This window comes from Ascaphus truei, chromosome 5 (assembly GCF_040206685.1).
Source record: "Ascaphus truei isolate aAscTru1 chromosome 5, aAscTru1.hap1, whole genome shotgun sequence".
NCBI classification, from domain to species: Eukaryota; Metazoa; Chordata; class Amphibia; order Anura; family Ascaphidae; genus Ascaphus; species Ascaphus truei.
Genome location: NC_134487.1, coordinates 271,519,764 through 271,538,476, shown reverse-complemented (window position 1 = coordinate 271,538,476; position 18,713 = coordinate 271,519,764). Strand labels below are relative to the sequence as shown.

The window sequence follows — 18,713 nt, the reverse complement described above, 5'->3', positions numbered from 1 at the left end:
GCGGGGATGTCTCTCCTGTCCCCGCTTCCCCCTGTCACCTCGGGACAGGCCGCGTTGCAGGAGATGGGAGCGGGGATGTCCCTCCTGTCCCCGCTTCCCCCTGTCACCTCGGGACAGGCCGCGGGGCAGGAGATGGGAGCGGGGATGTCCCTCCTGTCCCCGCTTCACCCTGTCACCGCGGGACAGGCCGCGGGGCAGGAGATGGGAGTGGGGATGTCCCTCAGGTCGCCGCTTACCTCAGAACCATGCTGCCTGCATGGAGGTTGTAGCGGGGGGTTTCTTCTCCCCACCGCTGTCCCCGGTGCTCCCGCTGCCTGCGCGGGAGGAGGGGGGGGAGCGGGTGGTGGTGCTGGTCGCGGCCCGTCTGTGTAGAGTGAGAGAGTGTGTGTGTATGTATATATGGGAGAGAAAGTGTGTGTGTGTATATGGGTGTGTGAGTGTGGGTAAGTGTCTGAGTGTGTGTGTAAGTGTGTGTAAGTGTGTGTGAGTGTGTGTGAGTGTCTGTGAGTGTGTAAGTGTGTGTGAGTGTGTGTGAGTGTCTGTGAGTGTGTAAGTGTGTGTGAGTGTGTGTGAGTGTGTGTGAGTGTGTGTCTGTGAGTGTCTAAGTGTGTGTGAGTGTGTGTGAGTGTGTGTCTGTGAGTGTCTAAGTGTGTGTAAGTGTGTGTGAGTGTGTGTGAGTGTCTAAGTGTGTGTGTGTGTGTGTGTGTGTGTGTGTGTGTGTGTGTGTGTGAGTGTCTGTAAGTGTGCGTGAGTGTGCGTGAGTGTGCGTAAGTGTGTGTGAGTGTGCGTGAGTGTGGTCAGTGTGTGTGCAGTGTGTCAGTGTGAGCAATGAGCAGTGTGTGTGCAGTGTGCAGTGTGTGTGCAGTGTGGCAGTGAGCAATGAGCAGTGTGTGTGCAGTGAGTGTGTGCAGTGTGTCAGTGTGAGCAATGAGCAGTGTGTGTGCAGTGTGCAGTGTGTGTGCAGTGTGGCAGTGTGAGCAATGAGCAGTGTGTGTGCAGTGAGTGTGTGCAGTGTGCAAAAAAAAAAATGTAAAAAAAATTTTTAAAAAATTTTTTTTTTTTTATTTTTTTTTTAAAACGGGAGCCACGGGAAAACCGCGTTATAACCGAATCGCGGTATAACGAGGCGCGTTATAACGGGGTTTAGCTGTACATTTATATAATTTCTCAATTATACCACAGTTATATGACATGGAACATAAATATCAAACAGGCCATCCCGTTTACATACCTATTAAACAAACGAAAAACCCAATCCTATAGAGGTAACAATCATTCAATCCCTCCCTTTCTGAGTGTGTGCCATTTTTGAAGGATTATATTTTATTTATATAGGATTGTAATTAGGTGTGTTTCCTTGTTTAATATACGAAAGCAAACGGTAGGATCTATATTGAAATTTATGATATATATATATATATATATATATATATATATATATATATATATATATATATATATATATATATTTTTTAATTCAATGATATTTATTGATGTACAGAAGTGTAATGCGTGGTGCTAAGAATTGTATACAGCTATAGTGATAATGTTATGAAGATGATGAATCCTATATGAGGTCTGGGATATATTCTTGATTGTAGGGGGGGTACTGGGTGTGGATCCTAGTTGGTAAACCACCATAGATGGCACTCAAATTGTCCAGGAACCCAAAGGCTAATGATCACCCCAATAAACAGTACCCTAATCCCTTTGTGGAATAATTATATGACCATGTAGCAAGCAAGCAAGAAAACTCACGAGTTCGCAGCAGCATCCATGTTGATCCCACCAGACCTCTGGGTGTGCCTCCGTGCTTGGAGATGGATACAGATAGAAGAGACAAATGGCAGAGCACAACCGGAATCATCCGAACAAGAAATTAGGAGGAAAGTGCGTTATCCATAAAAAGATGTAATAGTCATGGAAGGAAAAAGGGCAAGGCATTACCCTACCAACATGTTTCGTGCTACACAGAGCACTTTATCAAGGCATGTGATAAAGTGCTCTGTGTATCATGAAACATGTTGGTAGGGTAATGCCTTGCCCTTTTTCCTTCCATGACTATTACATCTTTTTATGGATAACGCACTTTCCTCCTAATTTTCTTGTTTGGATGATTCCGGTTGTGCTCTGCCATTTTTCTCTTCTATCTGTATTTATTGATGTAGGCTAGTATATGACCATATTAATGTATTTGCACATACTCTATGCACATTTTTTACTTACTATTTTATACACCGTTTATAACAGGTTTTCCCTTATAAATGTATATCTTACTATATATTTGTGAAAGCATTGTATGTATGTCTCCCTGTCTGTGGTGTGTTCCCTGTCCCTAGCAGCAATCTCATTGGTCCCTTGGCCCGCCCGCCCCCGCACACCTCTCATTGGCCTGAGGCGGAGTGACGGGCCAAAGGTCCAAACACACACACACACACACACACCTCCCGCCCGCCCAGGTAAGTCACGCCACTGCGCGTCCCGCCTCAACCGATGGCCCCAGTAACTCACCTATTTCAGCCGCGCAGCCTCGTGCCACAGGCGGCCAGGCCCACACATGCACGCGCTTCCTGCCGCCGCCTGCACGCGCCTCAGTCCGACACATCGGGGGACCAAGCGATCGCATGGGGGGGGGGGAGCGCGTCACGGAGAACGGGGGAGCGCGTCACGGGGGAGCGAGCCCCGAGTCACGGGGGAGCGAGCCCCGAGTCACGGGAACGGGGGAGCGAGTCACGGGGAACGGGGGAGCGAGCCCCGAGTCACGGGGAATGGGGGAGCGAGCCCCGAGTCACGGGGAACGGGGGAGCGAGCCCCGAGTCACGGGGAACGGGGGAGCGAGCCCCGATTCACGCGGAACGGGGGAGCGAAGAGTGAGCCCCGAGCCATCGGGGAACCAAGAAGGGGGAGCGGCCAGCCGCCGAGACAGCGGGGGCACGGACGCCCGGACGGGGGGGGGGAGAGGACGTGCAGATACATAAATTATGACAATACATATGCCCCCTGCTCTCCACCCCCCCCTCTCCCATTTCCCCCCTTTCCCACTCCCCTCCTTTCCCACTCCCCTCCTTTCCCCCCTTTCCCACTCCCCTCCTTTCCCCCCTTTCCCACCCCTCACTCCCCTCCTTTCCCCCCCCCCACTCCCCTTCTTTCCTCCCCCTTCTTTCCCCCCCCACTCCCCTTCTTTCCCCCCCCACTCCCCTTCCCCCCCCACTCCCCTTCCCCCCCCACTCCCCCTCTTTCCCCCCCACTCCCCTTCTTTCCCCCCCCACTCCCCTTCCTCCCCCACTCCCCTTCCCCCCCCACTCCCCTTCCCCCCCCACTCCCCTTCCCCCCCACTCCCCTTCCCCCCCCCACTCCCCTTCCCCCCCACCACTCCCCTTTCCCCACCACACCCCTTTCCCCCCCACTCACTTTCCCCCCCCACTCACTTTCCCCCCCCCACTCCCTTCCCCCCCCCACTCCCTTTCCCCCCCCCCACTCCCTTTCCCCCCCCACTCCCCTTTCCCCCCCCACTCCCCTTTCCCCCCCACTCACCTTTCCCCCCCATTCCCCTTTCCCCCCCACTCTCCTTTCCCCCCCCACTCTCCTTTCCACCCCCACTCTCCTTTCCACCCCCACTCCCCTTTCCCCCCCACTCTACTTTCCACTCTCCTTTCCCCCCCCACCCCCCTTTCTCCCCCCCCTCCCCCCTTTCTCCCCCCCTCCCTTTCCCCCCCCTTCCCCTTCCCCCCCCCTCCCTTTCCCCCCCCTTCCCCTTCCCCCCCCTACTCCCCTTTCCCCCCCTCCTCTCCCCTTTCCCCCCCCTCCGCTCACCTTTGCCCCCCCTCCACTCCCCTTCCCCCCCCCCCTCCGCTATTACGCATTTACATCCCGGGCAACGCCGGGTCTCTCAGCTAGTTATACATATATTTGAGTATTATTGGATTTAATACACGGAATATTTAACAGTATAAAATAAAATCATATTAAATGGTTTTCACGTGTTAATATATTTGTAAAACACATATTGAGGAATATTCACTAATACTCTTTTGTGCTTGGCCGTCCTCCATCAAACATGTCCTCCCATCTATATTAATTATCCAATCACATTAGAAGCTTGTGTATATGTAGTTAAACATACGTCTTTAAGCTCTTCCCCTGGTCAAACACAACTAGACCACGTCCCTTCTATCCTCTGATATTGAGCACGGACGTTGGTAAGCGGTGGATGTTGGAATCATGGTGTGGGCTATTAGAGAACGCCACTGCATTGTATCCTCACAACAACCTATCCGGAGCCATTTGGAGCATGCTTTTATTTACTCCGTTGTGAGTTCCAATATGTGTTATTTGTTTAATATAATTTTAAATAACTACCTTGGTGTGCTCTCTTTCTTTTGTTTGCCTTCATAATAAATGTAATTAATATTTAATTTATAAAAGCCTTCAATTTTTCTTCTGTAACTGACCAAGCCAAAAAAATCATTGTTAAAACATAGCCACAAGGACTGGGTTATATCCTTTTATGAAATGTGCTGTTTTGTCTATGAAATCCTTTCCATGGTCCCACCACCCAAAATATGTTTGCATGTGATTGGGCTCTAAAGTATGTTTCACTTAGAAAAAATGGAGAACCAGACCTAATCCACAATCAAAATCAAACTTAAGTCTTCCTTTAAAGCCAATGTGCAACCATAAATGGTGTATATTAGGAGAAAACAAGCACCCCTATAATTTATATGATCAATTCTATATCCATTATCACCTGTGAGAAGTGAACTCCAATGTCCACAACATTCCCCAAAGTCAAAGACAACATTTCTAAACCCCTTCCCACCCTCATTCCCATCCTTCAAATGGCCCTAAAGTTTCACTTTATTAATTTTAATGGTGATTCAATCTTCACAATGGAAGTTATTACATAGATAAATCATTTATTTTTTTGTTGCGGGCTATGAGAGTTTTGTCCTTTCATTTGCTGTCAAACTTTTAACTTTTTAACCCTGAATTGTATATTTTATGTCCATCACAGTTCTAGATTAATTCCTCCCAGACCAGTACAACTTTCATATTCGTTCCTGTGTTAGGCATGAACCTACAGTTTAACATGCAAATAACATAAATACTACCTATGTATTTGGACTTTCACTTGGTTGCAACTTCAATATATGTTCCTAAGTGTAACTGTACAGTAAAAAGCTGTCATCCCGCAAAATAATTTTTAGAAAAGAAAGTGTAAGCTTCATTCACGACCTGAACTTTGCTGATATTCTTTTTAGAAATATTACAGATTAGTTTACAAAGGCTGCAAAGCCATTACTTCTGATGGAGAGTTTGATTCTCCACAGTTATGGTGAATTCATTGGGATTCATGAATGGTCGACACTAAGCTGTATATTATTATCCTGGATGCTTCTGGTCTATTTTGCCTTTTCTGACTTTAGCAAACAGTCTTTGTCTTTCTACTTAATCACTCATCACTGTGAGTAAATGGCTATTTCACCTTTTATACGGATCTCTGAAGGGATCTGGACTTAGTGAAGCATATTCTAGTTGAGTCCATAATATGCTCCTTGTTTTACTGGAAGGTGCGAACCTAGGGGTGTTATACAGCCGATTCGCCAGAATGCCGTGGGTTTTATTTATAGATGAATGTTGCTATGCAAGGAACTGCATTTGGCTTATTCAAATGAATCATTATTGTAATTTTTAAATTGGGGATTACACACAGGGACCTGGACATTAGCTCACACAGCCCTTTTACTCGGAAATGTTGAAATGTGGCCTGTATTGCAACACCAGACACATTTTTCACTGTGTGTTGTTGAGATCACCACACCTGTTTAGCAAGGGCAGTCCTGGCTTAATTGTTCCATAGATGCGGTGGAGCTTCTATTTTGAGATAGGAGTTATAATGCTAGGGATGTCTAAGCCTGTCCTTGGCTGTCTGGAGGTCACCCTACTTCCTACGCAGACATTGGCACCTGTTAATGATGTCTGGAGAAAACAAGTAACACAGTACGTTCATGGGATTGCTATTGCCAATTACAATTGACCATACACTGCACCAGATACAAATTTACAATAGTGTTAATTCATACTGTATATGAAAATTTTCATTGGTACCCCAAGTTTGAAATTGTATTGCCTGTAGAAGCTGGTACTCAAAACTGTTTTAATTCATATTCAGTCGTTATTAAACATTTGGATCCCATCTGGGTATTTTAAAGAGGGCTCTTGGGATAGAAATATATACAAATTAATGAGACCCAGTTAGGGAATGGTTTCATTTACTTTTTGTTTTTCCAAATTAGCTCATCTTTAAATGTTTTGTCTCTTCTCTCCTCAGGGGATGTGGTGGATGTTTATCAACGGGAGTTCCTGGCCCTCAGGGATCGGCTGCATGCTGCCGAACAGGAGAACCTGAAACGGTCCAAGGAGCTGAACCTCGTCCTGGATGAGATAAAAAGGGCCATATCCGAAAAGCAAGCCTTACGCGACATCAACCGGACATGGAGCAGCTTATCTGGTGAGACATTTGTTTTTTTACAAGGATAGTTCCTGTAGCAAACTGCCCTCCGCTGTCAAGGCATATGATTCATGAAGGCATGACCTGCATCACCTCAAAGGAAACCACGGCAGAAGCTTGGCTTTAAAATAATGTGTCTATATTTTATATGGCCTTATCTTATATTCCATTCCTGCTTCTTTTTTTTTTTGTTTTTTAAACAATGCTGACAGTTTTGCAATTACTGTTACATATGATATAGAAGACAGAACGGATGCACTGGATAATGAGGGCACCTTGAAAGGACTTACAGCTTTGTCATTACATTTAGTTGCATTATTTTATACCATAGACCAGGGGTGCGCAAAGTGGGGGGCGCAAGATTATTTTTTTTGGGGGGGGGGGCGGACTTCTACCTTTCCTTGGCGCCGCGTCCTCAAATTACGCCGCGGGGTCATGTGACGTGTGCGTTGCTATAGCAATGTGCATCAAATGACGTGACCTCCGCGTGTCATTTGACGCTGGACATTGGGTTAGGTGGGACGGGAGCATAGGGGCTGGCAGGCAGGGGGGACGCAGCACAAAGTTTGCACGCACTTGCCATAGACCAAAAACTCCCGGACTATTTTGGACAAAAATACTTAAATACAGCGTTCTTTTAAAAGTATTTGGCACAGTTTTTTTTTTTTCTGTTGATCGTAAAAAAATAATTCAGATATTTAGTTCCATCAAAGCGTGATGCGGGTAACATGGTAAGGACTTGAATAGTGGGAGGGAGGGCGGCTGTGATACCCCACGTGGCATTTTTGTTGACGCTCGGGCACGGTCTTTAATTTTAGCTCATAGATTACCAGCTCCGTGTACCTTTATCCCATCTTCCTGTTCCTGTTTTTCCCTTCTCTTTAAGATGAAACCAAGTTAAAACTGTGGAATATCACAAACAAGAATGTGTTGCATTTACCTACCATCTTTCACCATCTGCCACACTTGCTATCCAAGGAGAACAGCCTTCAGCCAGCTGTGCACGTGGGACAGGGTCGGACTGGAGGTAAACAGCGGGACGTTATTATATCTGGGGACTTTTCACCACTTGTAAGAGTGTGTAAGGTGAGGGGCTCTCAAACCTCTCCTCAGGGCTCTGAGCCAAACCAGTTTTTCGATTTGTCAATGAATACTCTACTAATGTATTATTTATTTATTTATTTTAAAGCAGCAATCCCCCTATTAATGTTTTATTGGATCTGAACCGCTCTGTTTAGCTCCAGCAACCGTGTTGGTTCCTGAGCTATTTACTTATTTATGTTCTGGTGTTTCTTGTCACTGGAAAATCAGTACGGCTGCCATCCAAGCCTTAATACCATAGGCCAATAGGGAGCCACCATGTCATCAGTGCATGACATGGCTGCATCCTATTGGACGACGTCATTATCCATCATTGATTTTACCTTCATTTTACCAGAGCGCACACAGGTAAATATATAGGAATATTGCGGTTCATTTTATGGGGGGAAAAATCCTACAATGGGAGGATTGCTGCTTTAGATACAGGTTTTAAAACTTTTCAGTGAACCACTATACTAGATCTTCATTAATCTGTGCATGGGCTTTTGAGATGTCCCAAGATGTCTTTTATTCATACTGCAGTTGGATCTCAAAAGCCCAGGAACAACTATACCAGGGGTAACCAACTCCAGTCCCCAAAGGCCACCAACAGGTCGGGTTTTAAGGATATCCCTTCTTCATTACAGGTGGCTCAGTCAGTGGCTCAGTCCTTGACTGAAACCTTTAGATCAGACCAGCACTCATAAAAATATAAATCAAAACTGGCTACCTCATTGGTTGAAAAAAATTATTTATTACAAGAAAATAACAAACACACAGAACCCCAGCAAGCTATTTTTGGGAACCCTTGAGCCCCCACAAAATATATATGTATATAAGTGTCAAAAAGGAGAGCTATTGAGCGTGGCAAATGTATTCAACAAGCGACAGAGAAGCCCAATGGTACATCCAATATGACAAAAATACACAGTAAAATATTTATATATTCTCTTGAAAAAAGGTTATTTAATTTAACCCTTTGGCCAAAGCATTGTAAACCTGTGAGCCACGACAAGGCAGACCCTGTTCACAGGTTCTAACACTACCAGATAAAATACTAATATACCTCTATTAGGATTACAATTCTCATTTACCTCTATTAGGATTTCAAGAAAGTAAACTTACAAAAATCAATATAATCAAAGCAAATAACTTTACAAAAAGTTTAATAGCAAGTTTACAAATAAAAGGTACACAGTCACAACACGGATCTCCAAAGCAACACTAGTGTTTCAGGGCTTCCTTGCCCTTTCCTCAGGCTTGAAAAACACTAGTGTTGCTTTGCAAAAAATAAAAAATGTTGGCAATAATTCCCAAACATCATCACGGGAACCATCAGGCAGACAAGACTTTAGAAAAAAGGTGTGAAGACCATGGCATAACTACAATGGGATTGTCTACCATTTAATTTGTCAGGTGACTTGACCTTAAAAGAAATGGATACAGTATATAAAAATAATGCTAATTTGTCATATACATCCATGTACTAAAATGCTCAACGTGGATTCCAGTGGGGACCTTCCTCAATAGATCGAGATTTAATCTGCAGAGGGACACTGCTCATTGTATTAATATACATGTCACGTATGGCACACCTGTGAGCACGTGACTTGTATATGTGATGAGGGTTAATACACACAGCTATCCAGTTGACAAATTTTCTCCTATGCAAGGTTCCTCGAATTAATAATACCGACCCTCGATCCATCACAATATATAACTTTAAGCGCTGCTACCACCAACAAAAAATGTCAAGATGTTCTTGCAGGGTTTTTGTTCCATGTTTACTAAAGAAAATATGCCCTTGACACACACATCCGTTGTAGCAAAATGTGTCCGAAAATATAGTCTCGCTCTTCAAAAAGTGCACCGTTCAATCGGAGCTCAACGTCATTATTTAAACTTTTAGATTTAATATACAAAAATAGTACATTGTTTGGAATACAGAAAAATATTGCAGAAACATGCAGTACAATAAATGCAGAGTAAAATAGGTCTGTCTAATTGCGTTACTGCGTAACATCAGATTACTTCAGAGGGGGCTTGAAATTAAATATGGAACTCCACATGTGCAATAGACAAAACACATCCTTCTACGTTGAATTTCTGCTTTCATAAACCAAATGCCTGGCTTATATCTTGACCTTCCTGCATTGGAACACAACATAAGCCCACCCTCTGGGTTGTATCTCCAACCACCCCCCTCCCCTTTCATCAATCTTTGGATAGCATTTTTATGGCTTTAAGCATGGGTTCTCAACTCCAGTCCTCAAGACCCTCCAACAGGTTAGATTTTCAGGATATACCTGCTTCAGCACAGTCTTCAACTGAGCAATTGATTGAGCCACCTGTGCTGAAGCACGGATATCCTGAAAACCTGACCTGTTGGGGGCGGGGGGTTTGAGAACTTGAGTTGAGAACCTGTGGCTTAAGGAAATAATTACTTTCTTTTTGAATAAAAAGCTGGCTGTACATATGAAATATCCAATATCTTTATACCTATAATCAGGGCCCGACAAACTGGGCCAAAACCCACTCGCAACCCCCCCCCCCACCCCCACGACACTTACCTGAGGCATTCTGCGGAATTCTTATGGTGTCTCCTGGCCTTCTGCTGTCTTGTCGCCTTAAAATCATGTTTTTGTCCTGCAGCACTATTCAAAATGGCAGCCATGGCAACGGGATGCTGTGACGTCACACAGCCTCCTGTTATCATGGCTACGCGTGTCATACGACGCTGTGTGGACGTTTTGTATAGTGCTGCAGGAGAAAAATATGATTTTAAAGATCAAGATGAAGAAGACCTGGAGACACTGCCATAAGTAAGCAGTTGACAGCGGCCATAATGCCCCGGGCGACTGCATTTGTCGAGCCCTGCCTATAATACTTCAAAAAACATGATTCATATCAGCAGGGTGAGTTGGCCATATGTAAAAAGACAATTTTTTCTACTGGCTTCCTCCTGAATTTGAGTGACAAATGATTATCTATCCTTTGCAACCTCATAAACATGAAGTGTTGGGCATTATTAGATTCACCCGATTGTAAATGTTACAAAGATCCATCTGTAATTCTCGTGAATGGTTGTTAAAACCATGATATTTCATATTTAGTCAACTTAAACATGAGGACTGTAGTCCTGGCCACACCCACAAGAATGTCTTTCAAGATTTGATCAAATACTTATTGTTGGTTTATGTATAGATAGATATTTATACACATACTGTCTTGTCCCATTCCACTCCCCACTTTCGTCTCCTTGGTGATTAGTGTCTAGGCTGCCCTTTGCATTTCAATAGAGTAAAGCCTTCCATGTGTCTGTGAATTTTCACACTAGGCTACCTACTCTTACCTTATTATTTCCCACTTCCTCTCAACATGCATTGTAACCAGATATCCCTCTTACAAGCACTGTATATAACAGGGGCACGTAAACTTTTTTTGCTGCGTCCCCCCTCCCTGCTCCTCTCCGTTCTGAGCCCCCCTCCTTACCTCGCGCAGCGTTAAATGATGCCGCGGGATGACGTCACGTGACCCACACTGTCATTTGACGTCTGTGACATCACATGACCCCGCCGCGTTGCCATGGACACAGTGACACTGGCAGAGTTCAGGTAAATTTTAGAGTTGCAGGGGCCTCACTCGCTCCCCCGACATTTCATTTAAATGCTTCGGGGAAGAGCGTCGTGCCTCTTCAACAGCCCCCCCCGACTAATCTAGCGCCCACCACTTTGCGCACCGCTGATATATAATATTGTGTTCCCGTATTTCTGCCATAACCAAAGAAAGACCCTCAGTGGTTGGAAAGCTTCTAACATATCAATAAAAGGTATCATACCACGTATTCCCTCTACCTCCTTTGTTACTAATTTCAGGATTAGAAGGTTTCTTTGTTGATTTCTGCTGTCAGAAGAAGTTGTGACGCCATATTTCAATCCCCCATCATCCTAGAGGGGGTCATTCTCAGATAACCTCACCATCTGGACAAATATAAAACTAGGCCAGGTATTGACCCGCTATAAAAACAACGGCCTAAAATTAACCTCTGGTGTACCAGATTTATTAAAATACTGAATATTTTCTGTTTTTTTTTTTTTTTTTAATTTCATTACAATCCGTATTCTTTTTTTCTTTTTTTTTTTTTTTTTTATAATATATCCAGGTTTTTGATTATTTTCTGATTAGTTGATATTAAATTCGACTGTGATTGTGTTGCAGCTGCTTTTATACATCGTATTGAATTCCTTTTTTAAGGTGTGTCTTTGCCTGTTAACTTAAACATCTGTTTGTCCTTGCCCAGTGTCTATAGTAATGGGAATTCCCAGTGTGAGGAGGGAAGTTCACTCCTACCTGACAGACACCCTCAGCTCCCTGATTTCCGAGCTCAACCAGCAGGAGAAAGAGGACTGCGTGATTGTGGTGCTAATTGCTGAGGTAACAGGACCATATATTTTTTTTTTTTTTTGTCAGCCCTTTCTGCCCTTATTCAGCATCCTAGAACACCAGCAGACATTGACTCATCATTGACCCTGACCGTAGCTTGTAGTTGGGACATGCCAGGAAGTCTGTTCCAGGGCAGACTGCCAAGCCCAGCTCTGACAAACAGCGATAAGCCCCAACCTTGGTCTGTTGTTTGACGAGGATCAGGGGGCACTTACAGCCCAAGGGAGCTAAAGGTTGTTTTGTTTTTTATATTAAAGGACAAAGACCAAACCTGGGAGTATGGTCCTTCTACAATTCTCTGTTGATTTTTGTCTTGTAGATATTGATCTTACTCGAATATATGGTTGTGTATTTTTTTCCCCCTCCTAATACTCCACCTGAATCGCATGAATTTTTGAATCGCTGCATTTTTCTGAACTTTGGTAGATATGAGTGGTGTGTGTGTGTGTGTGTGTGTGTGCGCGCGCCACAATGCTGGTTCTTGTGTATTAATGTTTAATTAATAGTTAAGCTTGTGGGCTTAAATTTGCAGAGGTTTGCAACATATTTTGTACTATAAAATCTATATTGTAAAGTGGTAGAAAAGATATTACATGTCTGAATGCCTGCACTTTCCACCAATATTATTATGTGTGACTACATATTTATCTAATTGCCTTCCATAGGAGCCTGCTGCCGAATATTGAGTAAGGGGTATTTGCTCTGTCAGTAATACCCAGATTATATATTCATTCAATGCTTACAATATATGCAATTACCCAGTCAAAAGACACAGTTATAACATTTCAGGGATATAACCCTTCTATATGACCACACAAACAGTAAAAAATTATACATTGGACCCTCAAAGCTCAAGCAAAAAAGTATTCCGATGCCAGTATCTTGGGATGGACACAAAAATGGTGTAGGAACTCAAGAATTGTAAAAAAAAAGGGGGGGGGGCGGGGGGCTAAAACTAAAAATTTGGTTAGGATAAAGGGATAATCAAAAAGCAGTAGCCAAGCACGCCAAAAAAGGAAAAAGTCAAAAGGACCAAGTGAAAGTCCTTTTAATGACTTAAAGTCATAGCAGCAGGACTTCTTTAAGTCATTAAAATGACTTTCACTTGGTTCTTTTGACTCTTTCCTTTCTGGCGTGCTTGGCTACTGCTTTTTGATCTCCCCCAAAGCTCAAACATTTCCCGATCATCCCTTATTACAGATGGCACTGATACATTCCCCTAGAGCAGTGGTTCCCAACTCCAGCCCTCAAGTACCCCCAACAGGTCAGGTTTTAAGGATATCCCTGTGTCAGCACAGGTGGCTCAATCAAAATGACTGAGCGCCTGATTGAGCCATCTGTGCTGAAGCAGAGATATCCTTAATACCTGACCTGTTGGGGTTACGTGAGGACTGGCTTTGGGAAACACTGCCCTAGAGGACAGCTATAAACCCTGGTTGAAGACCAAAGACTGACCTGTGAGAGAATGCGTCACAGGCAACAAACAAAATGATGCTTTTTCAGGGAGTCTGCCTTTACTGTACTGCTCATAGTAAACAATATCAGACAATAGAGCATTGCTGGAGACCTACAGTAGGTTACAAAAGCTCATCCTTTTACATCATTACAGATTCTGAACAAATCCTCTCTGCACCTGTACCTCGTGTTCCTCCTGGGAATAAGGGATAACCAACTGCAATCAGGAACAGATAAGGATGATGTAACCTAGTTCTCCAGAAATGGAGGGAGCTCCTGAGAATTAATATATTGCAATCTCTTGTTACAGGCAGAGAAGGTGGAGCCAGTTTTATGTACATTTTCCTTTTTTGGTAGTTTTCTCTGGCTTTCCATTCATGTGCAGTAATTGCATTAACAGTGCAGATAAATATAGTTGCAGAATGTGCTTCTAACAGGAGAACAGATCATGTCAACTGTACTGTAGATCTCTCTTGTCTCTGAACACACTGTAACATTGTCACCCTGGTGTTGTTGTTTAATTTAAGGCACTTAAGTTTCCAAGCTTGTGTGACCTTTCCTTTTGGCCACTTTTCAGCTTAAACATATCGCAGCTCATCCATGCTGAGTTAATCATTTGTAAAAGGAGTACAATAAACAGGCAAATGAAACAATAGCAACGATTGGAGCAAAAATGATATACAGAATCTATTTTAAATTGGAATCCCCTCAATCTGCTCAAAGCATTATATAATCGCTCTGTTTACTTATGCCTAAAACTATCAGGACTAAGTGTTGTTTAAAGTACATAAATAATGGTATAATATCCGTAAATAAGTGGAAAAGGTTATTGGTACCAGGTTTTATAAAGGTTTATGCTGTAAAACCAAAATGGGGAAGAACCTATTTTAAAGTAATAATAATAATAATTGTAATTCCATTTTCAATAAAATAGTGATAGAAATGTTATTTATGTAGCAGTGACATGTACCATGAGCCCTTTTCCTAAAGAGGTTACAATCGAATATTTGGCACCTACGGCACACAAGTTACACACCCGTGCCTCAAACTGGGGTCTTCTGGTTTAAATGCCATACAATCTCCTTCCCTAACCATCATTCATCAACTTCTAGGACAAATCCTTCCCGCTCCCAGAGAATCTGTCTTCTAAAGATGAATAGATGTCGTCGTTTTTCTGTGTGTTTCCTTTGCAAATATAGCTGTGCAAACATATAATGGGACTGGAGTAGTTTGGTCGTCTCCATCAGTACTGTAGTAAATTCCCTTTTGAACTCCAGGGACTTTGTTTCACACAAGCTGGAATTCGCAACAGGCCACCTCCAACAATGTGTGTCAAGCATCTTGCTGGAGCTTTTCTCTCCATTTCCATTTTTATATGCTTATCTATAGTGTATTTGTTTTCTGGCCTCCGGCATCTTTGTAGATGAATAATACCCACCATTGCACAAGAGATAAAGCATTAGTAAGCAAACAATATATAAAAGGTCAATGGTGGTTGTTTTATTTGTGTCCAGCTCATGTAAATGAGCTTGCTAAGCAAAATATAGAAATCCGTTTCATAAGAGAATTGAAATTCCATTTTTATGATTTGACGCATATTTTGGCAAATATGTAATACTAGAAAATTGTAGGTTATGAACTGTGGGAATACAGTGAAACATCTGAAGCCTCAAACTAAAGTGGGAAGCAAGGTAATGCATAGTTATTAATGCATCCACTTCAATTCAGCTGATGCATTAAGTGTTACCACCCTTCTGAAAATATTGAATAGGGGGTACATTCTTCTTTTAATGAAAAATCGAACTTCTAGACGCTCCATAACCCCTGAAAACGTAGTCCATCCAAATGACTTTCAAAAAGCTCCAAAACGGTACTTGCATAGTTCCAAAGCTCAGTTCTCTTTTAAAGCTGCAGTTCAGTCTTTTTTTTTTTTTTTACATTTATTTTTTTACTTCAATAGTTTCATGTGTGCAATCTCTAATTACCTAAAGAACTGTATAGCTGCAGGTCAATTCGTTCTCCATGTATTGATAGGTCGAAATTTGGTTACATATTAAAAGCTGGGATTTGTTTATAATCTGCTTGTCTGTCAGTGGAAGCTCATGAATATTAATGAGCATTCCTGCACTGACATGTGCTAGAGGGAGGGCAGGGCTGACAAAGGGGTGTGCCAGGGCTTGTGACAGGACATGAAGGGGCAGTGCCTTAGCAAATGGCTGTTAAAATAGAATACAAGAAAATTGGTCTTTCAAAGTTGTTTTTTTAAAAACAGAAAATGCTAAAAGTATTTTTTCTTACTACAGAAGTGATTTATTAAAAAAACCACACATGCAGGATATTGACTGAACTGCAGCTTTAAATTTCACTGCCTGGCTCATGGTGCTGGTGCTGGCATCCGAGCTTCCCACAGCTCAGGGGGAACAAACGAGAGATGTAATGAGTCGCACTCCGTGCAGGGAGAGAGTACTTAGATCGTCACAGGATCCCAAACAGATTTTGTCTTTGAAAACGTTCAAGCTTTATTAGAAAACATCTCATTAAAATAGTGCACTTGTATCGAACACTAGAAAAAGCCCAACTCGTTTCACGCTGAACACTTCATCAGAGGCTCTTAATTTTTCTTTTCGTCCCGTATCGTTACTATGTACTGTTAAAAATGCTTTTGCTTCTATTAATTTATTTTTGCTTTGCAGACTGATGCCCAGTATGCTACTGGAGTGGCAGAAAACATTAAAAACATGTAAGTTTTTGTTGTTGTGTGTTTTCTCCTTTTGTATGTATGTATGTATGTATGTTTGTTTGTCTGTTTCTGGATGGAAATTACCCATGCATGTGTGTATTTCCAAATACTAGTGTTCGCTGTGATCATAGAACAAAATATTGCAGAGAGAACTGAAAACGTTGGGAAGAAAGTTTATTTATGTATAAAATGTTTTACCAGGAAGTAATACATTGAGAGTTACCTCTCGTTTTCAAGTATGTCCTGGTCATAGAGTTATGATGACAATATATTTACTGTATGTATTTGTAACATGTATTTAAGTGAACAGGGGTATACATTATATAAAGACATTGCATGCACTGTTTAGGTGAGTGTATGCACGCAAAATGACAAACAATACAGTCTGAATACTTTTGAACATGCACAATGTTATTTCTATCTACAATGTTCATCTTTTTTAAATGTGTCATCATAGCATCCCTAATCATTTAATCAACTGTGACATGCATTTGTATGTTAAAGCTGCAGTTCAAGCTGCCGTTTAAAAAAAAAAAAAAAAAAAAAAAATATATATATATATATTTTCCCATTCAATATGTGCATCAATACAATCTGCACACTGACAAGTGATTAGCTCAGCTGCAGATCGATCCGTTCTCCTGTAATCGACTCTAATAGATTGCTTGCTCAGGGTTATTTATGTAGTTCCTAGAATATGATTGACTGGACAGTTACTAGATACAATTGGTGGACTGCTAGGGAGAGGGTGGGGCTCAATAGCCAGAGCTTATCAGAAGGGGAAGGGGCTGTCACTTTGGGAATGCTCCCTACATTAGGCCTCGGACACGCTTACCGCTGAGGCTCAGGGAAAGCGGGTGCTTTCCCTTGCTTTGCGGTTGCTTACCGCAAGCGCTCTCAGCAGGCGGTCCGGGGGCGGGCGCGTCACTGGCCGGGGGCGGGCCAGTGACGTCACGGAGCTGGTTCGCCCTCATTGGGCGAACTGCTCACATGACCGGCCTGTCTCGCCGGCAAGCAGGGGAATTTTAAATTCCCCTAAGACCTGCGCTTCCGCAAGCGCGCAGAAGCGCAGGTGAGCCCCTACTAAAGCCACTCTAATTGCGGCTGTAGGGGCTTAGTGCTGAGTGGGAGCGCGCTTCCGCCAGCAAGCAAGGAAAATGGCCGAGGCCTTAGAAACAAATGTTTTTAAAACATTTTTTTTTTAAATGCTACAAGTATTTTCTCATAGTACAGGGCTACATACAGAACTGATTTATTAAAAAAAAATCACATGTAGGATATTGCTTGAACTGCTGCTTTAATGGAAAAAAATAATACATCATAACTCAACAGTATGAAAAGGGTTAACTATTTCACTGCCGAAGGTATAATGTCCAGCAATTTTAGGTCCTCTAAGAACACGGATTCTGCCCAGGTCACACATGGTTACTGCTCATATTGATATGGGGCACCTATTTTAGAGGCCAGTTCTAACCTGCTAGTCTTCTCCACTTAATGAAGCAAGGGGGAAAAAAAGGTTGTTCTGTCAAGTCTGTGATGCCTGCGGCTGCAACTTTCCAAGATCAAATCCTCCGCAAGAAACTTAAAAGCCTAAACCCTCTCAAGAATCAAACATAAGTAGGAAAAGGATCTCCCTTCTGCCCAAGGCCTCTCTCAAAGAACTGAAAATGTATCTTCTGCTGTGACGAGCAGCTCCTGCCAACACTCCGATAATGGACGGTTATCAAGGGATAATGGGTTTCTTGTAATGGGTTCATTGTGTAGCATGGGCTGCTGAAATAACCAGAAGTTATCTAAGACTGCGCTTTCTGCCTGCTGCATTGATTTCCTTTTTATTTTTGTTTTGATGGATGAGCCATCGGTCAACCAGCAGTTTATTCTCCCCCCTGTAGCACACCTTTGACCCTGAAAAAATCTTGGTTTATTTATTAAACTAGGCACTTTAGAATTGAACTGTAACATTTAAGTAACAGAGAGACCAGTAATATCACAGCTCTATTTAGATTGTAAGGATTGCAGAGCGGTGATTTCCTTATGAACTACCCTGGCTCTAGCATATACATTTTGGTTTGGTTCAGTAATAGTTTTTTGTTTATTTACAATACAAGTACAATTAACCAGGGGAACCGGCAACTTATTGCACTACATGCAGAGGGCTATATATACAGATATTTAGACCCTTCAAGTACTGAATGACTAGCGGAGGCGGAATATACAGTTACGGTTACCACTAATACCCCAGATTCAAGGGACACCCCCTTCTAGGACCAAGGTGGATTCATGGCAGATATGTTTGTTAGCATATATAGATTATTTGCCACTTTAAAAAAAAAAGATCAGACTGTGTATATTTTTAATAATGCTTCCATTTTCACAATCTTGGTCTAATCTGTCTTGCAGTAAGACAGTTTGTAAATGTCTGCATGTACTGTGCTCATTTGCATATCATTACCCAGAATCGCTGGGTGCAGTGGAAGCATTGTA

General features: G+C 42.8%; 1 protein-coding gene across 2 annotated transcripts in view; it reads left to right on the top strand.

Annotated features, from left to right (window-relative positions):
- The window catches only part of MGAT4B (alpha-1,3-mannosyl-glycoprotein 4-beta-N-acetylglucosaminyltransferase B), a 195,131-nt gene that overhangs the window by 116,733 nt on the left and 59,685 nt on the right, over positions 1-18,713 (top strand). For both annotated transcript variants that reach the window (XM_075602044.1, XM_075602045.1), the window contains exons 2-5: positions 6,332-6,511; positions 7,398-7,538; positions 11,892-12,025; positions 16,183-16,229. In XM_075602044.1, coding sequence (XP_075458159.1) covers positions 6,332-6,511; positions 7,398-7,538; positions 11,892-12,025; positions 16,183-16,229 — 502 coding nt within the window. The remainder of the gene's footprint in view (positions 1-6,331; positions 6,512-7,397; positions 7,539-11,891; positions 12,026-16,182; positions 16,230-18,713) is intronic.